The sequence below is a fragment of the Electrona antarctica genome (assembly GCF_951216825.1).
Source record: "Electrona antarctica genome assembly, contig: scaffold_107, whole genome shotgun sequence".
In the NCBI taxonomy this organism is placed as follows: Eukaryota; Metazoa; Chordata; class Actinopteri; order Myctophiformes; family Myctophidae; genus Electrona; species Electrona antarctica.
Window position 1 is genome coordinate 301,061 of NW_027638044.1, and position 26,948 is coordinate 328,008.

Consider the following 26,948-nt stretch of genomic DNA (forward strand, 5'->3'; position numbering starts at 1 on the left):
TATAGTGCATGGTCTCGGAGTGATTTTCGTCTTTTTTTCAAATTCTCAAAAATGATGAAAAACGGCATGCTATAGTATGCCGTCTCTCTCTCTATTTCTCTGCGTCACTCTCTCTGTGTCACTGTCTCGGCATCACTCTCTCTGCGTCACTGTCTCTGCGTCACTGTCTGACGAAAATCACTCCGAGACCATGGGCTATATATAGCCCATGGCCTCGGACGGCATACTATAGCATGCCGTTTTTCATAATTTTTGAGGATTTGAAAAAAAGACGAAAATCCCTCTGAGACCATGGGCTATAGTCCATGTCCATGGTGTCGGAGGGCATACTATAGTATGTTGTTTTTCACAATTTCGGATGATTTGAAAAAAAGGTGAAAATCGCGGAAAAGCGAAAGGCTATAATCCATGGTCACGGACCGCATACTAGTCAATGTAAGCCACCTTGACGAAAATGACTCCGAAACCATGGGCTATAGTCCATTGTCTCGAGTGATTTTCGCCTTTTTTTCAAATCCTCAAAAATGAAAAACGGCATGCTATAGTATGCCGTCTGAGATGGGCTATAGCCCATGGTCAAAAAGGCTGCTGGTGTGCGACGCAGCGAGGCGGGCGAAACATGGAGGATTCTGGGTGGTACTGGGCAGGTATAAATGGGGACAGGTAGATTGAAGTGGAGGGCGGAGAGTGGTATGAAGGGCAGGGCCAATGTCCGTTTCTCCTCCTGAACATATGTTGTTCCAACTCCATTAATAGCTCATTTGAGGTACACTAGGAGCTGTTGAAACTGGCCTCTTTGCATGACACTACCAAGGGTGTGGACAAATTCAACGCTGTTGAAAGTGCCATGCAGCAATATGGGGGGTTTGATAAACTGTCGTTACCGATGGAGCACCCGCAATGAAAGGAAAACACAGGATTGGCCGGGCTTCTAAGGAAGAGTGGCGTTGAGTGTCCAATCCTGCACTGTATTATACATCAGGTAAGTTCACTAACATAATTGTCATCTATTGTGGGTCACTAATAATGACCAATGCGAGTCGAGTGTAGTCAAATTATATGCGAGAGTCGTTATTCATCGTTTTTCTTCTCTTTTTTTTTCTGATATAGGAGGCTCTCTGTGCCAAGAAGCTTGACTTCAGCCATGTTATGGATTTAGTTACCAAGGTTACCAAATCTAATTCATGGAGACAACAGGTCACTAAACCATAGAAAGTTTGTCTCCTTTTTGGAAGAGATGGACACTGATTATGGCGACTTGCAGCTACACAGAAATCCGATGGCTGAGCCGTGGGAAGTGCTTGGAGGTTTTTTCATTCTTGGAGGAACAACTGAAGAGTGACACAAGCGCATACTGCACTAAACTCAGAGATGCAGCTTTCTGTGACATGGCCTTCCTCACGGATATCACTTCGCACCTTAATCGCCTCAATTTGCAGTTGCAGGGAAGAAATCAAACGGTATCGGATCTCTATGCACATATGAACGCTTTTAAGATGAAACTTGCCCTTTTCAAACATTGCCTTTCGTCTGACCACCCGGACTTGTCGACACACTTTTCTGCATGTGAAGAAATGCGCACAGAGATGCGGAAAGCTGACCCCAAATGTAAGGACACATTCGGAAAGTACAGGAGCCACATTGAAACACTGCAAACGCAATTCAATGATCGGTTTGAAGATTTCAACGGCATGCAGTCACGGATAGCGCTGTTTGCCGCCCCCCTCACCGCTACGGTGTCAGAGCAGCCCCCACCATTGCAGCTTGAACTGTGCGAGCTACAGTCAGATCCTTTTTTTGAGAGGGGAGAAATGAGGGGAATGTCGTTTTGGAAACTGCTACCCGAGCCCCGCTTCCCACTCCTCAGGGACTTTGCCCTCTCTATGGCCAGTATGTTTGGGAGCACATACATCTGTGAGAGCAATTTCTCAAACATGAAGCACATTAAGTCGAAGGAGAGAAACAGGCTGTCAGATGAAACGTTATTACATCCGATGCAGATCGCATGCACAAACATTGAAGTTCTCATTAAAGACAGCACCATTATTGACCCACTGTGGGGGAGGGTGATAAAGGGTCAATGGGAGGCATGTGGAATTGCACTAAAATTAATTAATTATTCTTAGTATTGCACTTGGCTACTCGTTTACTTTTGTAGTGTTCAGATAACACTACACTAATAACACTGAAATGCATGTTTTGGATATGAAGCACTCAGGAATGTTTTGTTTAGTAGCAGAAAAAAAAGTTTATACATTTAACAAAAGCATTTATTATTGCACTTTTGATTTACTGTTGTAGTGAAATGCAGCAGGAATGCTGCTTTGTGTTTGTTGAGCAGTGGGCTTTAAGTTCATACATTTATTTTAATAGAAGCCTTAATAATTTGTCATTTTTGTATTGGGTTACACAGCAATATTCAGCTGTATTTATAAATTCATAAAGTTGAAATTAAGCATTACTAAATGCGTTTGAAATGGAATAAAAACAAAGTTACAACAAATTATAATTGTTTATATGCCTATCATATCTGTGACTATTATGGGCTATTTGAGTGATGGGGTACTACTGCCGATAAACAATGCAGCCCCCCAGATTGAGTGTGGAAATATAGTGACTCTCACCATATACAAAGTTGCCCACCCCTGGTCCATGGTCTCGGAGGGCATACGATAGTATGTCGTTTTTTACGATTTGAAAAAAAAGGTGAAAATAGCGGAAAAGCGAAAGGCTATAGTCCATCGTGTCGGAGGGCATACTATAGCATGCCGTTTTTCATAATTTGAGGATTTAAAAAAAAAAAAGACGAAAATCACTCCGAGACCATGGACACTGGGGACACTGGGGAGACACTGGGGTGACCTTCATAAGACTATAGCATGCCCTCCGAGACCATGGACTATAGCCTTTCCGTGATTTGCCTTTTTCAAATCCTCCGAAATCGTGGAAAAAAAATGGAACACTATAGCAGTGTTTCCCAACCCGTGTGCCGCGGCACTTTACTGTGCCGTTTGATGTGTCCAGGTGTGCCGCCTGATTTGACCGAAAATAACACTAACCCTCCCCCGAAAGCAATATTATAGCTACTGGGCTGCAGGCTTCCTATTGTTGCGTCGTTGTCACACGTCTAACCATTAGACGTGCGATAACGACGGAACAATAGACTCTACGACCCTCGGCCTTTGAAATGTTAATGCAAAAGAGATGCATCCAGAAGACGCCACATTTCGCGCATATGCACGTAGACAGCAGACACATACAGTCCTACATGTCCCGACCCAAACACTGAGGAGGTAAAGTAAACGTGACGTTGTTGTGATTAAACATAATGTGCCACGAAAAACAGCTGTCCAACTGTCCATACATGATCGCCTCGTTCGGCCAACACAATATATCTCCCTCCACAGAAGCGCAGTGATGCCCGATTTATTCTTAGTCGTACACGTGATCCATGCTGAAAATGGCTGATTTACAAGCTCGCAACGCGTTGTGAGCTTGTCGATCAGCTATTTTCAGCACGTGGAAATATGCAGGCTGTGAGAACGGAGACCGTTCACAATAAAAGCATGCAGCTTTCACAAGTTGGCCCATAATAAAGACAAGGAAAAGGATTAAGAATTAGGTGGCATTTCACATTGCATATGAGGTATTTTTTTTAAAGGAATTCATTTTTTATTATTATATCCCCCAAAGTTGTTTTATTCAATAAAGTCTGAGGTTCTATATGGCACTGTGGTAATAATAATTAAAAAAAACCCGAACTAAAATAGTTCATTTTTTGGAACCATGAACTTTAGTTCAAAATATTGAATGATTATATAAAAATAAATATATATATATATATACACACTGTATATATTATATACACATAGTATGTATATAGATAGGCCTATACACCGTATATCTAGGTGTGTCCTGAGATTTTTAGGCTATGAAAAGTGTGCCCTGGGACAAAAAAGGTTGGGAAACACTGCACTATAGTATGCTGTCCGAGACCATGGACTATAGTATGTCCAGAATAGAGTTCAAAATCCTCACCTATAAAGCTCTCAATGGTCAGGCACCACAATATCTCAAATAACTCATCGATCCCCACAATCTTAACAGAACACCAGTGCGTTCACAGTATGCAAAAGTGTACCAGTTTTATGTCTCACGGTCAAACGGTTCATGAGCTATGTCTGTTTAAAGGTATATTCAGTGATTTCACAATTCAAATGTCACTTTTGTTTTGATAATCCCCCTACTATAGTGTGCTGACCATATAAGGAGTTCCTCCCTGTCCCCAGTTAACCCCTGGGGGTATTAAAAAAAAAAAAAAAACACTTTGGCTAGGTGGCCCAGCCTTCATCCAATCAGAATAGAGAGGGGCCTTCCGCCAATCATGATCGAGCGGGGGCGGGCCTTGGTGTGTGTGCTGTTGGCCTGCCACTGTAGTGCATGCATGTGCACATCTTGTTACCGGGGCGGACCAGGGTTTTCCAAATGACCCAAATCACTGTATGCTCCTTTAAAGCTTGCATTTTCAGTTGAGTGCAATAGTGCCACCCATTGGCCAATGGTTGTGGGCTTCACGTCCTCACCATCGCCCTCTAGAGGTTGTCCCGATCAGATGGGGTGATCAGAAATCAGGGCCAAACGTCATTTTCAAATGATTGTAATCGGATTGGGAGCCAAAAAACAAGTAGACTTGTAACCCAACTGTAGGGAGTACAAACACAGTAAAGAACCTGGGGGTTATCATCCTAACTGTAGGGAGTACAAACACAGTAAAGAACCTGGGGGTTATCATCCTAACTGTAGGGAGTACAAACACAGTAAAGAACCTGGGGGTTATCATCCTAACTGTAGGGAGTACAAACACAGTAAAGAACCTGGGGGTTATCATCCTAACTGTAGGGAGTACAAACACAGTAAAGAACCTGGGGGTTATCATCCTAACTGTAGGGAGTACAAACACAGTAAAGAACCTGGGGGTTATCATCCTAACTGTAGGGAGTACAAACACAGTAAAGAACCTGGGGGTTATCATCCTAACTGTAGGGAGTACAAACACAGTAAAGAACCTGGGGGTTATCATCCTAACTGTAGGGAGTACAAACACAGTAAAGAACCTGGGGGTTATCATCCTAACTGTAGGGAGTACAAACACAGTAAAGAACCTGGGGGTTATCATCCTAACTGTATGGAGTACAAACACAGTAAAGAACCTGGGGGTTATCATCTATGAAAAGGCAACACAATGAGCAGAAAATGAACCATGTAAATGCAACAAATATGAGGGCACCGCAGGGAGTTGAACCCCATTCTGGTAAACCAGTAGTACCACACCAGTGCCTTAGTTTTTTTTGTAATTTACAGGTCCAAAATCAATCACATTGATTAAAACAGTAATCATTTCACAATTTATACTGTAGGAAATATATTAAAATACAGAAGCAAAAGCTAACATTTCAAATTTGCATCATAACAGACTATGATAGCCATGTATTTATACAATTGAAAACCAGAAGAAGACTCTCCACAAATACCTTAAAGGAGCATTCAGTGATTTGACTTAATCTAAATATCACTTATTTTTTCATTTTTTCTGGATAATCCTCCCTACTATAGAGTGTGCTGACCATATAAGGAGTTCCTCCCTGTCCCCAGTGAGCCCCTGGGGTCAAAAAAAAAAAAAACCTAGTTTCAGTTTTGGTGGCAGAGCCTTCATCCAATCAGGATGAGAGGGGCCTTCCTCCAATCATGATCGAGTGGGGGTGGGCCTTGATGCACATGCTGTTGGCCTGTTGCACTTCCCCCCACTGTAGAGCGTGCATGTGCACATTTTGTTACCAGGACGGACTGGGTGGTTTTCCAAATCACTCAAATCACTGAATGCTCCTTTAAGGAAAACTCCTCAGACAAAGAAAATAGCTTTTATTTTTTCGTGCTTATAAAGTACCGCAAAGTGCTAAAAGTGAAAAGTGCAGCAGAAAACGTTTGGGTCATCGGCCCATCGTCAATGCCTCGCCTACTGACCGGCATGAATGATTAAGTTTTAGCTGCAAATGGCAGCATAAATCACATCAATATACACCACATAATGTGATGTTAACTGACGTGATGAAGCTTCACTCGCACATTATAAGACATCACATCAACCAACATCACATACCTAGCCCTAACCTAACCCTATGTTCATTATGTGATGTGGGATGACATGATGAAGCCTTACTCAAATGTGAAATGAGACATGAACACACATCACATACCGGGCCTGTGTTCATAGGTGATGTGGGCTTACGTGATGAAGCTTTACTCACAAATTAGATCTGATAATATAGCACCAACAATAGTCTTATGACCTAGATGTTTGGTGATGCACTTTAAGCACTTGGAGCGCTTTATAAACATGAACAAAATAAATTCTCTTGGTCTCCACCCAAGCAGTTGGCCTTAGGTTTGTGGAGAGAGTAAAACGTGGTATCAAAATAATTGCATACAAGAAAAAAACAAACAATTTATGCCATTTGTGGACGATTGACATAAATTATACGAGGTGCAAATTATGCAATGACAGCATTCTTTGCACCCCAGTATTTGTCAGCAATACTATGAACATTAGTACACAACACTACTATGGATGACATTAGAACACGACATACAAAGTGTATGGCGTGAACGATGCCGACCGACGTGAATGACGAGCTAGTCGCAATTGCTGTGAAATAATCACATAAATGCACATCACATACCGGGCCTGTGTTCATATCTGATGTGAACTGACGTGATGACGCTTTACTGGCAAATTACATGAAACGATACTGCTCCAAATGAGAAACTGTACAAGAGACACAACCCGAATCTCACACACACACACACACACACGTGAAGAACTAGTGTCATAGATAGGCAAGAAAGAAATTACTTATAAAGAAAATAAAGCGAAATGCGATTAAAAACTCTGACCACAAAAACAAATAATTGTATTAAAGCAAAGAATAGAGAGAAAAGATTAAGGTCGGGTAGAAACCTTGTACGTCCAAAAAAAAACCTGTGATCCAATGATATTATTAATATAATATCTGTGTTCCAATGTTATTTAGTCAAACTCTTGTAGGTTCGATATAAAACCCCCACAATATAAATATAAAATACAATACATGTTATATTAAATAAAATGAAAATATTCAATAATTGATGATCTTTGCCTTGTAGATCGGCTATTTTGCTACTTTAGTAAGTAAGGAAATTAATTTACAAAAGACTATGGAGATACAAGGTTTCTGCCCAGGTTTCTGCCCAACAGCCAAAGATAATAAACTATGCTCACTTACCTTCAATATCAGCCACTTAACTCAATACACACACCAACCAAGGAAGCAAATGACACAGCGGCCATCATTTGCTTCCCCTGTTAAGTTTGCACAGACCTACAGCATAGTAGGCTGTAAACAGTGTTAAGGGGCTACATGCTACCATAAATCGCATACCTCCACATCACATTTGTACACACAAAAACCACTAGTGAACAACTAGGGCAAAGGCAAGAAGAAATAAATTACTTATAAACAAATAAAGCGAAATGCGATTAAAAACTCTGACAACAAAAAATAAATAACTTTATTAAAAGCAAAGAATAGAGAAGAGAAAGGAGACACTAGAAGAGAACATACATATGTGATGTGGACAGAGTTTACCCGTAAATTAAGTTAAATGATAAATAAATCACATGCCTCCACAAAGATCACATAGCAGCATGTGATGTGGACTGGCATTATACACGCAAATTACGTGAAACGATACATGGCGCGAAAGACAACCTACTGTATGGAAGCATGTAGCCCACTTACACAAGGAGCAGCAGGAACAAGACGGTTAACTAACCTTCACTGCTAACAGCAACCAGCAGTGGCAACAGCATAGAGTTCACACCTTCTGTCAGCTTCACGTTCTAAAATGGCAGGGGGGGGGGGAAGAAAATAATTAGTCGTCGGCCTACAGGAAGACATTTTGAAAGTCATAACAGTCACTGACAGGGCTGTGTCACCATTATTTTACTTTATATAGTCACACAAATTGTGATTAACGATTCAACCCATTAAGGGGCCACTTCACACCTTTTGCAACCAGATCTTATTTTAATGATGTTTAGCACACAAGAAACACTTTTCTGGGGGTTTATGTGTATAATAGGTTTGTTTTTTCCACATGTGTCCATGACATCATGGACACTTTGAAATACAAAAATATCTAAAAATCCATATTACCCACATAAAGTCCCTAAGAAAGTGTTTCTGGTCTCCCAAACATAATTAAAATAAGATCTGGTTGCAAAAGGGGTGAAGCGTCCCAATAGTCAAATTAACCGACCCCTATCCACAAGGAGCAGTGCACCAAAGAATTATGGGAAGGAGGTGGCCCAGTGTCCATGACATCATGGATACTTTGAAATACTAAAATATCTAAATAAATAAAACACATATTACCCACATCAAACCCAAGAAAATGTTTTGCAACCAGATTTTATTTTAATAATGTTTGGGAGACAAAAGGGGTGAAGTGTCCCTTTAATGTATTTTTGGAAAAGTATAAATGTAATTCATGCATATAATTAGTCATATCTGCCTCATGCAACTTTTTTATGAAGCCTAAGCCATAAAGAAATTAAAACTTATATGTTAAACGTCAAACACAATTACAATTGTTAATCGCAATAATTTGTATGACAAACTTAATATGTTGTAGCCTAATGGTGACAAAGCCCTAGTTTTTACTACAGCCCCATGTAATCCAGGTACATACCGTGTGGGGCCTTCTGTCGCTCGGTTGAAGATAGCTGGTATTAATAGAGCCACGAAGGATACGTCCAGAGCACCGTTCGCCTCGTAATCTCAGGGAGAGCGTCCGTTGGCACCGTTATACGTTTCAGCTCTCGGGGCTCTCTACTGAAACACCCAGGTTCAATCTCCACGCCCCCTTTCCTGAGTAGACACTCTATTATACCAGCCATCTCCTGATGACGGCATCCAAGGTCACCACATGACACCATGTTCACATGATCAACCTGTAAGACACATACACATATACCAACATTACTCTTTATCCAGATTTTATACATTGTAGAAAAAAAACAGCTTTAAAAAAGGTGTGGTGGGGGGCACTGACTGGGGGCCACTCATTAAAAAAATAATTAATCCACAAAACTAGTGAGCCCTCTGTAACATGGAAATGTTGTGATTCTGGCGTAGCGATACTGGACACAAAACAGTACCATGTCACTGACATGGGTGGGGTCCACCTATGCTTTCTATGGCATAGGCAGCTCCTGACATGATCCGCCGGGAGAATCTAGACGCAGCTGCGTGACATGAGACTAATTAGAGCGACAGAGGGAGAGGAGTGCGTGTGACTGTGTACATCAATTTAACAAAAGGTGCAGACGATCGGAAAGCGACGTTTGCTCTACTGTATGCCGAATTGAAGTGGACTCGGACCCAGACTTTTCTCCCTGGAAATAAAAAACGTCTGGGTTTCCGAGGCTACTGACGGTCAAATGTGTGGCCCCCAGACTTTAAAATCAAAACAAACAAAAGTAGTTTGTACATTTGAGTTTTCCATCCAGCAGAGAGACATTTTTTAGATTAATCTTATGAATGCGTATGCTATCGTTACAACTTGTGTTACCATCATGTACTCAAGTAAAATTAAGGTATCGGCATCAAAATGTACTTAAAAATGTCGTACTCATTAAGCAGGACAAAAGCTCAGTGTGTCACATGAGCTTGTAGATCAGCTACTTTCAAATAGCCAAAATATGTCTGTAGTGGTAAATCGCAATGTAGCCAGGCTATGTTTTTTTTAATAAGCCCAAATCGACAAAGTAACTAGTAATTAAAAGTATCCAAATAGTGGTGGAGCACATTGTTCACAGTATACTGTATACCACTAAATGTAATTATTTACTTTCCACCACAGTTTGAACAATGTTTTGCTTCAAGCAAAACATTGTTCAAAGCACAAATGTTTAAACAATAACAGAGTTAATGGTGGATTAAAACGAAACCTCGTGGTTCTCAAACAAATCTTACCTTTCAGCAGCACGCCCCAAACATAATGCTGTTGAACGGTATGTGACTCCATTTTAAATCTAAAGCCCCGCCTACTGATTCCGCGCAGTTGAACTACGTCATTGGAAAGTCCGTCGGTCATTGGTCAGTCAAAGTGAAGGGGTCACAGCTGTGTGTGGACAGCAGAATAGATGTCCAGGAATTTCACACAGACAAAGACAATGTCACTAATCTGGTTTATTTAGCAGCCAACTAATAGAGCATTCATTATTGACCATATCAAGCCAGGTCTCACGGCAGACAATACCAATATAATAAACATAAGTGTCAAGTGAACGGAGCATACAGTCTGTCACACTGACGTCAGATCTTGTACTACAGCGAAACAAAAAGGAGCAGTGCACCACCCTGTGGCACCAACCGGCACTGCATACTGACTGTTACAAGTCACAGAGGCAAGTGGTGGAACTTGGAAGTAGGGAGCCTGCATGCACTCAAAAACGTTTAATATATTCAATTAAATGATCATGAATAAATTATAAACATTTTGTTGATTAAAGAACCATAAAAGAAGAGAGATAACATAGCCTATATTATACTCTGTTGTAAAGTATAGGAAAATGGTAAATGGTGCATTTATATAGCGCCTTATCCAAGGCGCTTTACATAGATGTGCATTACATTCACCCATTCACACACACATTCATACACCGATTGCGGCGGAAGCCATGCAAGGTACCAACCAGCACATCGGGAGCAATTTGGGGTTCAGTGTCTTGCCCAAGGACACTTCGACATGTAGACAGGAGGAGCCGGGATTCGAACCGCCGACCCATGGATCATTGGACGACCTGCTCTACCTCTTGAGCCACAGTCGCCCACAGACAGACAGACAGACAGATATATAGATAGATATATAGATAGATAGATAGATAGATAGATAGATAGATAGATAGATAGATAGATAGATAGATAGATAGATAGATAGATAGATAGGTGAATCCCCCCCACCGCCCACCCCTTTTTTTCCCTCACTGTATATGTTTCTTTTCCCTTTTTCCCTCCTTTATGATGAATTCCTGTTCTGTCCTTTGTCTCTATAGAAGTGTCTATTTGTACGTCTCTAAATGTTTTTGATGATTTGAACATTGTGGACCCTATTGGAAACAAGTGTAATGCTTAATTGGGTCGTCCACTCACAGTTAACAGCCTTTGTATTGAGTTTGTGCTTGAAATGTACTGTAATTCTGCAAACTGTTAATACATTTTTCAATCAATCAATAGATAGAAGAGTGTAGCACTTTCAGTCTTGCCGTGTCATTAAGGCTTAGGCTATAGTGGTGGTTGATTTTCAAGTAAATCAAAGAAGAATAAACACTCGCACACAGAGACAGATGCTTATTTATTTAATCTGCTCTGCTTACCGTTTGTCGCTCAGCACCTGGCCCTAGGTTGGGGTGGGGATGTGCATGCTTCTCTTTTGTCATGGTTTTCAAGTAGAGCAAGCTTTATGTCATTCGTTTCATCTGTAGTAATACTAGCCTATAGTGTTGGTATAGTATAGCATTTGAAGTATCTCCGGAACCTATAATTCTAGCCTACATATTTCATATTCTGTGTATTTACGTAACATAGGCCTATTCAGAGGCTCAGTTTATCCTAGAGTGTTGGCCATGAGACCTTGTTTCACCAGTTCTCAGCCGACCACCCTCCCCCATAGTGTTGGCCTTTGATTGTCTATTCAGTGTGCCTTCTGTCCCGTCTCTTCCTTCATCACACATATATCTATCCTATCTCAGAGACTCAGCCATCTCCATAGCTCCAATCATCACCCACATAGTAAACCTCTCCATCAAACAGGGACAGGTCCCCCTAGATTTCAAACTGGCCAAAGTAACCCCCCTGCACAAGAAAGGGAGTAAATTAGACCCCGGCAACTACCGCCCTATTTCTATTCTAAGCTCCATCTCGAAAGTGATGGAAAAAATAGTCTATGAACAGGTTGAAAAGTATCTTGCCACTAATACATTATTGTACGAGTTCCAATCTGGCTTCAGAACATCCCACTCCACTGACACATGCCTTCTCTATTTGAGCGACCACATCAAACAAGAGGTGGACGCTGGCAAATACTGCGGCATGGTCATGCTGGACCTCCAAAAGGCTTTTGACACAGTGAACCACTCCATACTGGTTAACAAGCTAAAAGCAATTGGTTTCGATAGCACATCAGTGAGCTGGATGCAATCCTACCTGGAGGGGAGAGCACAGATGGTGGAAGTGAACGGAACACTGTCCCCCCCCCTCCCAGTGAGCTGTGGCGTTCCACAAGGAAGCATACTAGGGCCTCTACTGTTCCTAATATATGTTAACGACATGACTTCAGCTTGTGACTGCAACTTGTTCCTGTTCGCAGATGACTCGGCACTGCTGGTCTCGGACAGGGACAAACTGCAGGTTGAAAATGCCCTCAGCTCTGAACTCGGTAGAATCTGCACCTGGCTCGCTGATAACAAACTATCTTTACACCTGGGAAAAACTGAATCCATTCTCTTTGGATCTAATAGTAATCTCAGCAAGGCAAATGGCTTCTTGGTTAGAGTGGGTGACAATGTTATCACACGTAAAGATGAAATTACCTACCTAGGTTCCATCCTGGAGGCTAATCTTTCCGGTGATAAAATGGCCACCAACGTAATCAAAAAAGTCAACCAAAGAACAAGATTCCTTTACAGGATCTCCTCACTGGTCGACAAAAACACCTTGAAGACCTTAACAGGAGACCTTGTACAAGGCTTCTTTGACTATGCATGCACCTCCTGGTACCACAGCACCTCAAAGGCCCTTAAAACTAGGCTCCAGACCTCCCAAAACAAACTGGTCAGGCTCCTACTTGGCCTCACCCCCCGAACCCACCTCACCCCTGCCCACTTTGACAGACTGGCATGGCTTAGGGTCGGCGACAGAGTACAGCATCTTGCAATGGGTCTGGTCCACAAGATTCGATACTCCACCAAGATACCCATGTACCTGTGTAGATACTTCCTTAATGTTAACGAAGTCCACACCCACAACACCAGAGGGAGTGCAACGAACCATGTTCAACCCAGATTCGGCACAAACAAGGGACTAAATTATTTTCGCTCCTATGCCACCAAAATGTGGAACACCCTACCAACAGTCATTAAGACATGCGAATCCCTTGACTCCTTCAAAACCGCTCTCAAAGGGCACCTACGGATGGCTGCAATTCGAAACTGGCCCCCGTAAAATCTGAATCCCCCCCCACCGCCCCCCCTTTTTTCCCCTCACTGTATATGTTTCTTTTCCCTTTTTACCTCCATTATGATGAATTCCTGTACTGTTCTTTGTCTATATAGAAGTGTCTATTTGTACGTCTCTAAATGTTTTGATGAATTGAACATGGTGGACCCTGTTGTAAACAAGTGTAATGCTTAATTGGGTCGTCCACTCACAGTTAACAGCCTTTGTATTGAGTTTGTGCTTGAAATGTACTGTAATTCTGCAAACTGTTAATAAAATTTTCAATCAATCTATCTGTCTCTTCCTTCATCACACATATCTATCCAATCTATCACCTATCTACCTGTCTCTTCCTTCATCACACCTATCTTATCTTATCTGTATGACAAAGAGCTTCGTTGACAGGCAGACAGACCTTAGATGAAAAGGAATTATCGCTCAACTCTATGCGCCTCTGTCCCCACCCATATTCAATACATGTCTTAGTATCCCCACCCATATTCAATACATGTCTTAGTATCCCCACCCATATTCAATACATGTCTTAGTATCCCCACCCATATTCAATACATGTGCCAATTGTTATAGAGTCATAACACATCATTCAAATATCACTTAATCAAATTCAAGTAGCACCATTATGACTTACAGCGTACACATACCCTATCCCATCCTATTCACACAGGAGGCAAATCAATTCTAATTACTATATAAAATATATGAACCATGTTAGGTTATTATTAATACAAGTAAACTTTATATGGACAGGGTTTGAGCCACTGCAAATTCCTGACATTTGGACAGTTAAACATCACCCTCTAGCCTAGTCCTAAGAGGATTATCAAATACGCTGACGACTCCATCATAGTCAGCTTGCTTGGTGATGATGAAGTTGGTCATGGCCAAGTACTTGAAGACTTTCTCTCCTGGCCTTTCTCCAACTGAATGTCTCGAAAACCAAGGAAATGTGTGTAGACTTCAGGAGATCCCCCCCCCCCAGTTCCCCAGAACAGTGTCGAACTGGTGACCACTTACAAATACCTGGGTACTACATTTGACAGCAAGCTGAAATTCGATGTGAACTGTGAAATATTGTGCAAGAAAGGCCAACAACGCCTCTTTTGTTTGAGGCAGCTCACCAAATTTCAGGTTGACAAATCCCTAATGAAACTGTTCTACAGTGCTTTTATTGAGTCAGTTATCTCCTTCTCCATCATTTGTTGGTATGGAAACCTAAACATAAAGGACAAAAACCACCTTGGTAGGATTGTGAGAACGGTCTCAAAGATTGCCGGAGTTGACTTCAGTAGTCTAGACCAAGTATTTAAAAATCAGGTGCTTAAGAAAGCCAAGTCCATTTGTACGGACAACTCTCATCCCCTCAGCACTGAGTTCAAGCTGCTTCCCTCTGGCCTTTGCCTAAAAGTTCCAGGGGCCAAAAGCAAGTTCTCCTTTGTGCCTGTATCTATCGAGGCTCTAAATGCCGATAGGAGGTAGCTTGTCACCTGACTCGCCTGTATGAATTATTTATACAACTGTTCTGAAAATGTTATGAATTATAATGTTACACTGATACCTTGAACTGCCATCCTGTTTTATGTGTACCATGTGCCTTTTTACTGTGTTTTTGTGTTTCATGTTACCTGCCTGTGTTATGCCTTGCTGTAAACCAAATCGCTAACCTGACTCCGCCAGATGGGGCAGCAGAGAGTACACTGGGTTCCCCCCTCCTGCTCCCATCTGGGAACTCTCAGGCAGACTTGATGCCCAGCCACAAAACGGCCTGGCCAATCAGCAGCAGCTAGAGGCGGAATAGCTGCTGCTGATTGGCCAGGCCGTTTTGTGGCCGGGCATCAAGTGGCGGAGTCAGGATACCAAATCGCCCCACGGGGACAAACAAATAAATGAACCTGAGGTGAAGACATGGTGGAAGACCATCTAGATTCTAGAGGTCCTTTGTCGTCTATTCTGACACCTGACACACAGCCTCTTTGGACACAGTTGTCAAAGCAAACCTGGGCTTCCATAACACATAAAACAGTGCCACAGGATGATCACCTCCATGCCACACCCCATTGATGACATAATTTCTTCAAAAGTAGCCCAGACCAAATATTAACTGCATACATTGATATACTTTTCAGATGGTCGACAAAAAAAATCATTTTTTTAGTGGTCTCGTAAAATATTCTAATTCATTGAGATAGGATTTTTACATTTTCATCAGCTGTACACCATAATCATCAATTAAAACAAAAAATGGTTTTAAATACTTCACTTTATGCACAATTAATTGAGAATATATGAAAGTTTCACTTTTTTAATTATATTACAGAAGAAAATGAACTTTTACAAAATATTCTAATTCCGTGAGATGGAGCTGTGTTATATATTTAATTCACCACCCCACGCACACGGCAAAACCAGAAACTCTTTGCCGACGCTGCAAATTGCCGCGTTGGTGGAGCTTCATTTCCATCCACCAGCTGTCTAAAAACACGGAAGAGACGCCTGCCGCTCACGGCTTTTGGCATCTTCGCGACTCCACGGTCTGGAAGCACCTTCTCTCCTCCCCATCTCTTTCATCTGAGCAGAGCTTCTGAAGTCACCTCAACTCACACCACCATCACAACACAGTGAGCTGGTCTGAGCAGAGCTTCTGAAGTCAACTCAACTCACACCACCATCACAACACAGTGAGCAGGTCTGAGCAGAGCTTCTGAAGTCACCTCAACTCACACCACCATCACAACACAGTGAGTCTCTTCTTCTCTGTGACGTCCCAGCAGGAAGTCTTCTTGATCATTGTTTACATTATATCAATCTAATCTAATCATATTATATACACATCTCTATTCTGTCACCTTTAGGATCTTAACGATTCTGGTTTGTTAACGAGTCCCTCTTAACGGTCAGATTCCTTAACGGTTCCCCTTTGATGAATCCTATATTTATCAAACATTTTAATGAAGGCCAAAATTATATAGATTTGTTTAAACACAATGTCTGTAACTCAGAGTTGATATAAAAATAAAAAGTTTGAGAACCACTGCTATTGTAATTGTCTAGCAGACATGAAGTCCACATACCAGCTCTGACAGTGTGGCAAACTGGTACCAAGTGTGATTGAACAGATTCCAGCTCCTCAATGCTGGTTCCGGTTCCAGACCCCAACCCTAGTCACCAGCAGAAGTATCGTCTTCGTCATCATCATCATCATCTATGGGTTGACCGTGATCCCTCCTCAGCTGGAGAGACACACATTCGAGCTCGAAGCGAGCATTAGCAAACTCTCCCACAGTTGTCCACGTGTCCGTCTCTTCACAGTAGCACTCGATGTTGCAGACAGGACTACATGAAGAGACACAAACAAACAGCCATGAGAGAAATGTCTGGTGTGGACAAGAAGACACATTTCCCCAGACATTCAAGGAGCAACAGTGTCATACTCAGTGTCATCCTCGTCATCGTCTTCACCCTCATAGGAGTCTCGCTCAGCTAGAAAGTAGATCTTTCCATCCACCACAACCATTCTAGCCTTCGACCAGTCGCGTTCCATTTGCATGGAGGCACACATGGTCCACTGGTTGGTCTGGGGGTTGAAGCACTCCATCGCATTTTCAAATATCCAAATATTATTGTTATAACTCCCACCACCTATAGACAAACAAGAATTAATAGGCTTAGTGTGTTTTATTATGTGCCCAAACTATAATGAAGTTTATAGAGAGTACTTCTTCCACCACTGACTAAGAGCCTTTAAGTAGAGGTATGATACCTGTAACGTAGATCTTTCCGTTCAGAACACAAGCAGTTGATTCGGTACGCAGGATCTGCATAGGAGCGAGTTGTGTCCACACAGATGTTTTAGGGTTGTACTTGGCCACCTGGCCTGTCTCGGCACCTAGAGTCCAGGAGGACACAAACATCAAAACATTATTCACTGTCAACAGAAGCATGGATACATAATAACAAAAAAATAACAACAAAGGATTTGTACATTTTCAGTGAACCATTATGCTTGACATACACTAATCTGCCAATCTGGGAACATGAATAACACAATCTCATGACACCCCAACTGCACAACACCTACAGGCTGAACCTGCAGGTCCATAAATCTGTTCCATACCAAAACAATAGAGATGTCCATCCAGAGCGACCACGTTACAGCAGACAGCATCGTAATGCTCTGCCACACCGACAGACTCTATGAGCCTCCAGGAGTCTGTGTGCGGGTGGTATTTTTCCATCGAGTCTTCACTCTTCTCACTCTCTCGGCCCCCCACTGCAAACACACATCCATCCAGCATCACCAGGCCTGTGAACATGTGGGGTTGAACAGGGAAAACATGAACATGAAACTGCATAAATGTTTTATATGTTATAAGTTGGCATTCTTATACACAAATAAACATTCTGGAAATCATGTTTGAAGAGCTAAATCCACCCTGCCTCCAATATCTCCCATTCTGTGTGATGTCAGGAATAGAAGTAGTATTAACTCTCTGCTGCCTGACCACACCACTGCTCTAATACAGGAATATACATTTACTTCATATTTAACAATAGTAATGGATCAAGTCGGCTCCGTGGCCGTACCTTGAGTTGGCTGTGTGGCCGCGACCATCTCTTGTGTTGTCCTTGTGTTGGGTCCCTAAGTCGGCTCAGTGGCCGTACCTTGAGTTGGCTGTGTGGCCGTGACCGTCTCTTCTGTTGTCCTTGCGTTGGGTCCCCAAGTCGGCTCAGTGGCCATACCTTGAGTTGGCTGTGTGGCCGCGACCGTCTCTTGTGTTGTCCTTGCGTCCGTGTTTGAGGGATTCCGATTTTACAGGGGCCAGTTTCGAATTGCAGCCGTCCGTAGGTGCCCTTAGAGCGGTTTTGAAGGAGTCAAGGGATTCGCATGTCTTAATGACTGTTGGTAGGGCGTTCCACATTTTGGTGGCATAGGAGCGAAAATAATGTAGTCCCTTGTTTGTGCCGAATCTGGGTTGTACATGGTTCGTTGCACTCCCTCTGGTGTTGTGGGTGTGGACTTCGTTAACATTAAGGAAGTATCTAGACAGGTACATGGGTATCTTGGTGGTGTATCGAATCTTGTGGACCAGACCCATTGCAAGATGCTGTACTCTGTCGTCGACCCTAAGCCATTCCAGCCTGTCGAAGTGGGCAGGGGTGAGGTGGGTTCGGGGGGCGAGGTCAAGTAGGAGCCTGACCAGTTTGTTTTGGGAAGTCTGGAGCCTGGTTTTAAGGGCCTTTGAGGTGCTGTGGTACCAGGAGGTGCATGCATAGTCAAAGAAACCCTGTACAAGGGCTCCTGTTAAGGTCTTCAAGGTGTTTTTGTCAACCAGTGAGGAGATCCTGTAAGGACCTTTTTGATTACGTTGGTGGCCATTTTATCACCGGAAAGATTAGCCTCCAGGATGGAACCTAGGTAGGTAATTTCATCTTTACGTGTGATAACATTGTCACCCACTCTAACCAAGAAGCCATTTGCCTTGCTGAGATTACTATTAGAGCCAAAGAGATTGGATTCAGTTTTTCCCAGGTGTAAAGATAGTTTGTTATCAGCGAGCCAGGTGCAGATTCTACCGAGTTCAGAGCTGAGGGCCTTTTCAACCTGCAGTTTGTTCCTGTCCGAGACTAGCAGTGCCGAGTCATCTGCGAACAGGAACAAGTTGCAGTCACAAGCTGAAGTCATGTCGTTAACATATATTAGGAACAGTAAAGGCCCTAGTATGCTCCACCATATATGGCCATCTCCATATATGAAGATCACGACCTGTTCTGACATGCCATATGAGGATCCCCCCCACCCGTCCTTCCTGTTCTGACATTCCATATGTTGATCTGACCTCAAACCCTGTACACTCAAGACACGCTCCATATATGGCCAGTACAGAATTCATTCCATATGTTGATCTGACCCCCCCACCATGCCAAAGCGCCAGCAATCACCCAGCAGTCTGCCGTCACCAAGGGCTTCTCGCCCCTCAGGGCGTCTTACTGGTAGGTCAATATTACAGTCAGTACAGTATGTACAATTATCATCTGGATCCAATTGTGATGTCATTATGCAGTTGGAACTCATACATGTTGCTACCTGTACAGTTGCCTCTGCTAGTTAAATTTCCATATTTCCAAATTCTGATATTGTCTAGAATTATTTATCAAATTACATAAAATATATGTTCAATCTTACTGAAACAAAAGCGTGGCTCATTCATGGGAGCCATCCTCAACCATGAGTTATGAAGATCATAGCGCCACATCTCTCTGCTATTGTAATCATCAACATCATCATCATAAAAACCTCCGGCCAAATACAGACTGGAACCTACGGTGGAAAAAGAGCAGAATTAAAACCTTGATTGTTAGAATAAATGCTTCTAGGCCCTGTAGCACTGTGAGATTCACAAGAATGTAAAGTGTGTTCCCAGATTGACCAAAAGGCTACTGCGAACTAAGCGAACGGCTTCCTGGTATCTTCATCCTGGCTGGAGAAATCTAACTGGAGCAACGTTCATCTGCCGGGACTCAGCAACTTTGCAAAGACATAGGAACTAATTTAGCTGCTCATACATGACATAGTAGCAGGAATTATGTTAAATATATTGACCCGAGCTGTCTTGTGTGAACGAGCCGGTCCATTTGGTTACACTACCAAAGTTAAATTACGGTGTCTACAGCCAATCGGCTCGCAACCCGAGCAAAGGGACTATTTTGTATCAATGCTGACGTGATTAAAGTGAAACGATTGAAGCGACTGGAAACCAATATATCTTCAGGTTTGAACGCACCTTCAGATTCGATGTGCAAGACTGACCCAAAGTCTCACTTCCTTCCTGGACTACATGTTGTCTCAGTAAGACAGCCCTCCCCCTATCCACAATGAGGAGCAGTGCACCAAAGCATTATGGGAATTGTAGTCGAGGAAGTAAGTGAGCCCAGTGTCTTGTTACATCATGGGCACTGCTAAAATCTAAAATATCTAAAACCACATATTACACACGTAAAGACCCCAGGAAAGTGTTCTAAATCTTCTAAACGTCACGTATATATTTTTGCAAAAAGGGTGAAGTATCCCTTTACTATTTAGCCATTGATTATATATTGGTTATTATTAGATTATTATATCAGTGTTTATTCTTATTTAAACTACTAGTCTTTGTGTGAATGTGCGATCATGCATTGAGCTCGTCTGAAATTGCAATTGTGTATTTTTCATTTTGTCATTTTACATTGTTTTAAACACATTTTAGTGGCATAATACAATGTGCCCTTGGGCTTGAAAAGGTAGGTTACCACTGCATTACAGGTCTTAAGTTGATAGACTGTGATGGTAATCCTCACCTGTGAACACACAGCATACTCCTTTATGCACGCCATGGGCAGTCGTCCAAGAGTCTTCCGCTGATTGGTCAGTGGATCGAAGCTCTCAAATTTGTTAGTATTTCCCAGCATCACAATCACTTCAACAAGCAGAGGAGAAGGAGCAGGTGAGGCGGAGTAGATTTAAGAATGAAGGAGAAACCAAATGTATTTTGTTGAGCTTTCAGTGTGGCAGCCCCAACCCTCTGGAACTCTCTCCCCATGGAGAGTAGAACCTTCTGGGATAGAGGCTGCAGTGTGGCAGCCCCAACCCTCTGGAACTCTCTCCCCAGAGAGGCAGCACTACATTAGCAGTCACTTAATGAATCCAGGAGACAATTGGTGTGCATTTTGACATGAATAAAAGCACAAAAGAACGAAATGAGAAATAATAATGGAATCATGATGTAATAACCACTATGAAGCCTGAATAGAAAACCAGTCATATTCTTTATTGTCAGATAAGCTTTTTCCAGCATCATCAGGTGCAACATGCATGCATGTGTTCAGCAGGATACCTGTGATCCTGCCAATGCGTGGGCGTGCTGTGTTAGAGTATGGCTGCTCCCCCTTGGCTTCAGAGATGAACCTCTGACAGGCCTGCTGTTCTTTCACCACATCCAGACTCTCAACCAGTGTGGAAGTAGGAGGGACTGATGAGAGGCAGACGATTTGCTCCGCCTCCAACACCTTGAAGAACACACAGAACACAAAGTATTAGTACTAGTCCAACTGGATATTGGGTGATCAACATGATAGAGACCTCCGATTGTCTTACAAGGTGAGAGAATAAGAAATGCCTGACCTGTCCAAAGCTCTGCTTGCGGGTAGGACTCTTGTCTAACCACAGCATGGCAGCCTCAAACACCATGTCCTCCTCTGGAACATTCAGATGGTAACTGGAGAGAACCGCTGTCAGCCTTTCTATGGAGAGAGAGAGGAACTCTTCCTATTGGTAGAAGAAGAAAAACACAATTAGCTGATAGATGAAGACAAGACACTGTTCCTATACTTCACACTGAAGTCACATTTTCTCGTCTGAAATATTCACTGGTGATATATTAGTGTAATGCTCATGACTGTAGCTTATCAATATGCGTGTATCTAATCACTGTGACTGATTGAATGTTTCTACCCAGGTCTGGGTCAGTTGTGATGGTGGGAAGTTGAGTAATGGTAATAAAACAACCCAAATGTATGACCCTCAACCACTGGGGGGCTGCCCTAAGGTTCGATCTCCCGTTAGTTCGACCGGATTAAGGTTGGTGAGGGATGCGTTAAAACGACCGGATTAAGGTTGGTGAGGGATGCGTTGAAACGACCGGATTAAGGTTGGTGAGGGATGCGTTAAAACGACCGGATTAAGGTTGGTGAGGGATGCGTTGCTCCCGTGCTTGCGGTTATGTTTAGGTTAGAGTTAGAGATAGGGTTAGTAATGGTCGATCTAACGGGAGGTCGGACCAATATCACGCTACCCAACCACTGACCTTCTGGTAGATGACACCGAAGTGTTCCAGAATATGATCCAAGCTTATTTCTTCAACATTTCACAGGAGTGGTCGTCGGCACTGCAGTAAAACTCCACACAGTTATTTACGTCCAAGTTACGCTTCATGTATTCACAGCAGGCCTCTCGCACAGGTGACTTCCAGCAGGTCTGATGCCGCTAGCAGAGCCTGGAACAAATGAACACATTAGCTTTATGGGGAACTGATGTTATGTAGGACTAACATGGAGACAATGAATGATGTTTATGATAATAATAAAATACATTACCTGTACATTATCATTACTGATGGAGACCTTAGACGTGTAGGCGTAGTTCACCAGCAAACCAATCATCTGAGGTTCCACTCCACTGATGGTCACTCTGTCCTGTGTGGACTCCCTCATACCAGATGTAAACATGGCCTGTGCACGTTGGAAAGATGAATGGTTGGCTTGGAGTGTCCATAGTTTCTTTCTTATTTACATTGTTAACTGATTAATTAATTTTGTGTAGAATGATAAATTGATTCATGTAAAAGCCAAGGCAGACTTGAAATGTCATTGCCTTAACACCAGCAGGTCAATAGACGTGTGTATTTACCTCAAAGTAAGGGCTGAAGGAGGCCAGTAGATGACGATGGCAGGAGACCTCCTGTCCCTCACAGCACAGAATCACATCACACAAGACACTGTTGAGACGCAGCCTGTTGAGACCCTCTAACAGCTTGTTGGGATGGTGGGGGTCCACAAACACCTCAGCATCCAGGGAGGATGGAGGTACACCGTCCTCCTGAAGTGCAACGACAACAACAACATCCAGAGGGACAGTCATAATCAGACAAATAAACTACTATCAATCTGTGAGTCATGTTGCTGATCTGGTAATGATGCTTGAAAACGGTCACTCACATGGTCAGTGTCCAGTCTCATCCTCTTGGCAGCCTGTGGTGATTCTCTCTGCCAGGCAGCATCCATGATGTTGTCAGCCATGGCTGAGGTGAGGTGAGGTGGAGAGAGAACACACTACATTACTGTTACATGTGGTTTAACTCATGGCTGAGGTGAGGTGGAGAGAGAACACACTACATTACTGTTACATGTGGTTTAACTCATGGCTGAGGTGAGGTGGAGAGAGAACACACTACATTACTGTTACATGTGGTTTAACTCATGGCTGAGGTGAGGTGGAGAGAGAACACACTACATTACTGTTACATGTGCTTACACCAACCCCCAGGGCGGCTGGGAAACGTTGAAGCTGCCTAACCCTACTGGCCAAAGCTGGGACTGCAAGCGGGCGGTTCTACTCGCGCATGTAGCACGAGCAAGAGGGCACGCAGCTGGGGTTTAACAAAAAACACAGATTATCGACTAACCGGTTAATTGATTGATATGCTTATCAATTAACAAATTAACTGATCATTTTCATCGCTAGTCCTGGCTACTACACTCTGTTCAGTTAAACAAGCATTTGTAACTGAGTACAGCCAGTCTGCTACGACTGGCCACTAGAGCAGTCTGAGTATCAGGATTCTTTCTCTGGGTTACTTCTTTGACAAATGAACGTGTACATGTTTCTCAGAGAGTGAGAACAACTAGTAAGCATCATTATGTTTCCTATGCATTGTGGCATTAAACATCATGTCAGCTACACATCCTAGACTCTTCTCCCTCCCATAATGATGATATAAGGCAGTGGTTCCCAAAGTGGAGACCGGGGACCCCCAGGGGTCCTTGAGGGAGTTCCAGGGGGTTCCCAGCTAAATTATAGTTTGGAACAAACAGACCCCCATTGTACACTCAAGAGTTAAATTAACTTTGATTTTACAATATAAAAGATAAAAGATTTTAAATCTTTGCTTAAGACCCACTTATTCTCCCTGGCTTTTAATGTCAGTTGAGGTAGCCCTGTTCCCCTCACTAGTGCAATAGTCTGCATTGTTTGCTCCTTTGTATTGTCTGCTTATATTGGATAGTTTTGCTTTCATTTCTTCTGAATGCTTGTTTTCATGTTTTAAATGGCTGTTTATATTGTATTGTTCTGTTCTTTGCACCTGTACAGACCTTTGGTTGACCTGGTCATGTAAAATGTGCTATATAAATAAAGTTGAGTTGAGAATATAAATTGGGGGTCCCAGAGATAGAAATGCCATTAAATGGGAGTCCGTGGATGCATGTCGAAATAGGGGTCCTTGAAATTAAACAGGTTGAGAATCACTGCTAGAGTTGTAAAAATCAAAAAAAGTCAATGGAGGGTATTGCAACTCTAGATTCATCACATTATAAAGAAATCTAGAGTTGCAAATTGCGGCTAGTAGAGGTCCACTTCACACAAGTCCACTCCACCAAGTGTACTGAATATGAAATTAAATGTTTGTGTGCAGTCATTTAATTTACACAAGTATAGTTTGGTATACTATAAGCTACTACTACCTTTCAATCCACCAACCTCATAGAGACAATAGTCCATGTGCAAACACTTGGCAACACGCAGAAGTACACCATTCTAATATCAGCCTAGCCCTGAAACATGACTGTCATGATTATCATGGCAGTCATGTTTCAGGGCTAATATCAGCCTAAATCCAACGTCCGACTATAAACAAGCTCTCACGACAACACGCATGTAATGATATGATACAAACATAACGTAAACACAACTCAAATAAACAAACCTCGTTGTTCTGCCTACAAATCCAAAGTCCAACCAAGTGTTCCACAACAGACGGACATCCGCACACAAACAGGAATGGAATTAGTCCGTCAAACAATGTAAGTTTCACTTTGAGACGTTTTAAACTTTAACAATAAGATAACTTTACTCCTGCATGTCGTCTTCTTCACAGGGACGACGTGTGTTACCACTAACTGTGTCCGTCTGACAACACAATACAGAAGAAAAGTTCCGGACACTAAAGTAATTTCCGGGTTTCTGATCCGGTCGTGGCGGAAATAAGTAGACGTCATCACGCGGCCAGAACACAGTTTCACTAAAATGTTTCGTTTGGTACAAATGGTGATTTTGTGACGCGAGGTTAGGTCAACTGGAGTTCTTATTTATGCATTTAAGTATTTATATCTTATTTTATAAAGTAAATTATGCTTGTTTGGTTTGAGAGTGGACCTCAAGCCATGAAGCCTAAAGTAAATATGTGTATTCCATTTTATGTAAAAAATAAATTCATCCTAAAGCATTTGTGTCATCTTAATCTACTTGAGAAGCTGTTTGTCCATTTCTATGACGCGTCTTTATGTCTGACCTATGATCTTTTAAGTCTTTATAAACAAAGTTTCTCTGCAATTATTATTTTAGTGAAAGTCCATAATTTACCTTCATACCAAACTATGCATTTGTCATGGAATGCTGAATCGGCATATGTTGGCATTTTCCCATTATGTAGAAATAAATGGTCATTAATTGACACAAGATGAGAATATAAACCTTTATTTTATGTTGTATGAATGTGAGCAATGAGTCCTTACCACCACAAGATGGCAGCGTAGGTCTGCTAGAGACAACAGGTTCTGACCCCCATCATCCTACAAAGTATGGTATTAGAACCAACCACGGATGGTCTAATAAATACCATCACATAATATTGTATAAATGTGATACTTTCTACACTCATGTTTACGTCATGTCTCTCCCCTCCCATCTCAATAGCAGGCACTGTATAATCTGGAGTGTTTTAACCCCCTCACAGGTTCAGGGTTAAATTAACACTCTTTACCGTGTACCTGTATATATTTACATTTGCCACCAGATTGGTAGTGTAGTCACCCTAGTGTTTCTTTGTTGCTGACATAAATACTAAATCAAGTATAAATACAAATGTTTAACAAAGTATTTGTATAGACTTCCATCCTGTATGTATGGATATCTACACTGAATGAATATAGGCCTATGAACTGCAACAAAAGGAGGATGAAGATTAGCTCTAATCTGGACTATTTATACATTCCTGAATTGTTCTCAGTGGTGCAAAGTATCTCAACTACAATAATTTAACAACACATTGAGGTAGTTTATTCAACGTCAGTTCTTAATAGTTACTAAATTAGCTATTTGCATATTATAGTTATGCCTGGTCGCCATTCTGCCTGTAACATTAGATGGCTGAAAAACACTGAAAATTATATTTATTTATAAACCTAATCTGTCAGTTACATCACTGAGTCCCACCACCAGAACAAGGCCAACTTCAGTGGCACCTGGTTGTGGCAGTACAGGGTAAAGTCTAGGGGGTTCCAACCCACCATGGGGCATCCGGCTTGGACACACAGTACAACAGCAGTGGCAACATGTGTGGAGAGGGCATTGGCATAATGACAAAGAAACAAGAGGTGACAATAACTGGAAACTCAAAAAAAAAAATACAATAAAATGAACAAGTTTGAGAACCACTGCTATTGTAATTGTCTAGCAGACATGAAGTCCACATACCAGCTCTGACAGTGTGGAAAACTGGATCCAAGTGTGATGGAACAGATTCCAGCTCCTCAATGCTGGTTCTGGTTCCAGACCCCAACCCTAGTCACCAGCAGAAGCATCTTCTTCATCTATGCCGGGTTGACCTAACCTGACTCCGCCAGATGGGGCAGCAGAGAATACAGAACCGTGATCCCTCCTCAGCTTGAGAGACACACATTTGAATGTGAAGCGAGCATCAGCAATCTCTCCCACAGTTGTCCACGTGTCCGTCTCTTCACAGTAGCACTCGATGTTGCGGATAACACTACACAAAGAGAAACAAACAAACAGCCATGAGAGAA

General features: G+C 42.3%; 1 protein-coding gene and 1 long non-coding RNA gene across 2 annotated transcripts; both read right to left on the bottom strand.

The window, feature by feature from the left end:
- Window positions 1-16,442: 16,442 nt before the first annotated feature.
- LOC306918432 (kelch-like protein 26) lies at window positions 16,443-22,600 on the bottom strand. Its single transcript, XM_079531336.1, has 9 exons — window positions 22,464-22,600; window positions 22,175-22,363; window positions 21,493-21,636; window positions 21,206-21,377; window positions 20,633-20,788; window positions 17,449-17,637; window positions 17,095-17,220; window positions 16,766-16,973; window positions 16,443-16,667 (listed from the first exon to the last, which is right to left on the bottom strand). Exons 3-9 carry the CDS (start codon window positions 21,556-21,558, stop codon window positions 16,493-16,495), a joined length of 1,092 nt encoding a protein of 363 aa, XP_079387462.1. The 5' UTR covers window positions 21,559-21,636; window positions 22,175-22,363; window positions 22,464-22,600; the 3' UTR covers window positions 16,443-16,492.
- A 224-nt stretch (window positions 22,601-22,824) lies between these two features.
- Window positions 22,825-24,986, bottom strand: LOC306918433. The gene is made up of 3 exons (XR_013789335.1): window positions 24,851-24,986; window positions 23,085-23,167; window positions 22,825-22,965 (listed from the first exon to the last, which is right to left on the bottom strand). It is a non-coding gene; the product is annotated as an uncharacterized lncRNA (long non-coding RNA).
- Window positions 24,987-26,948: the final 1,962 nt, after the last annotated feature.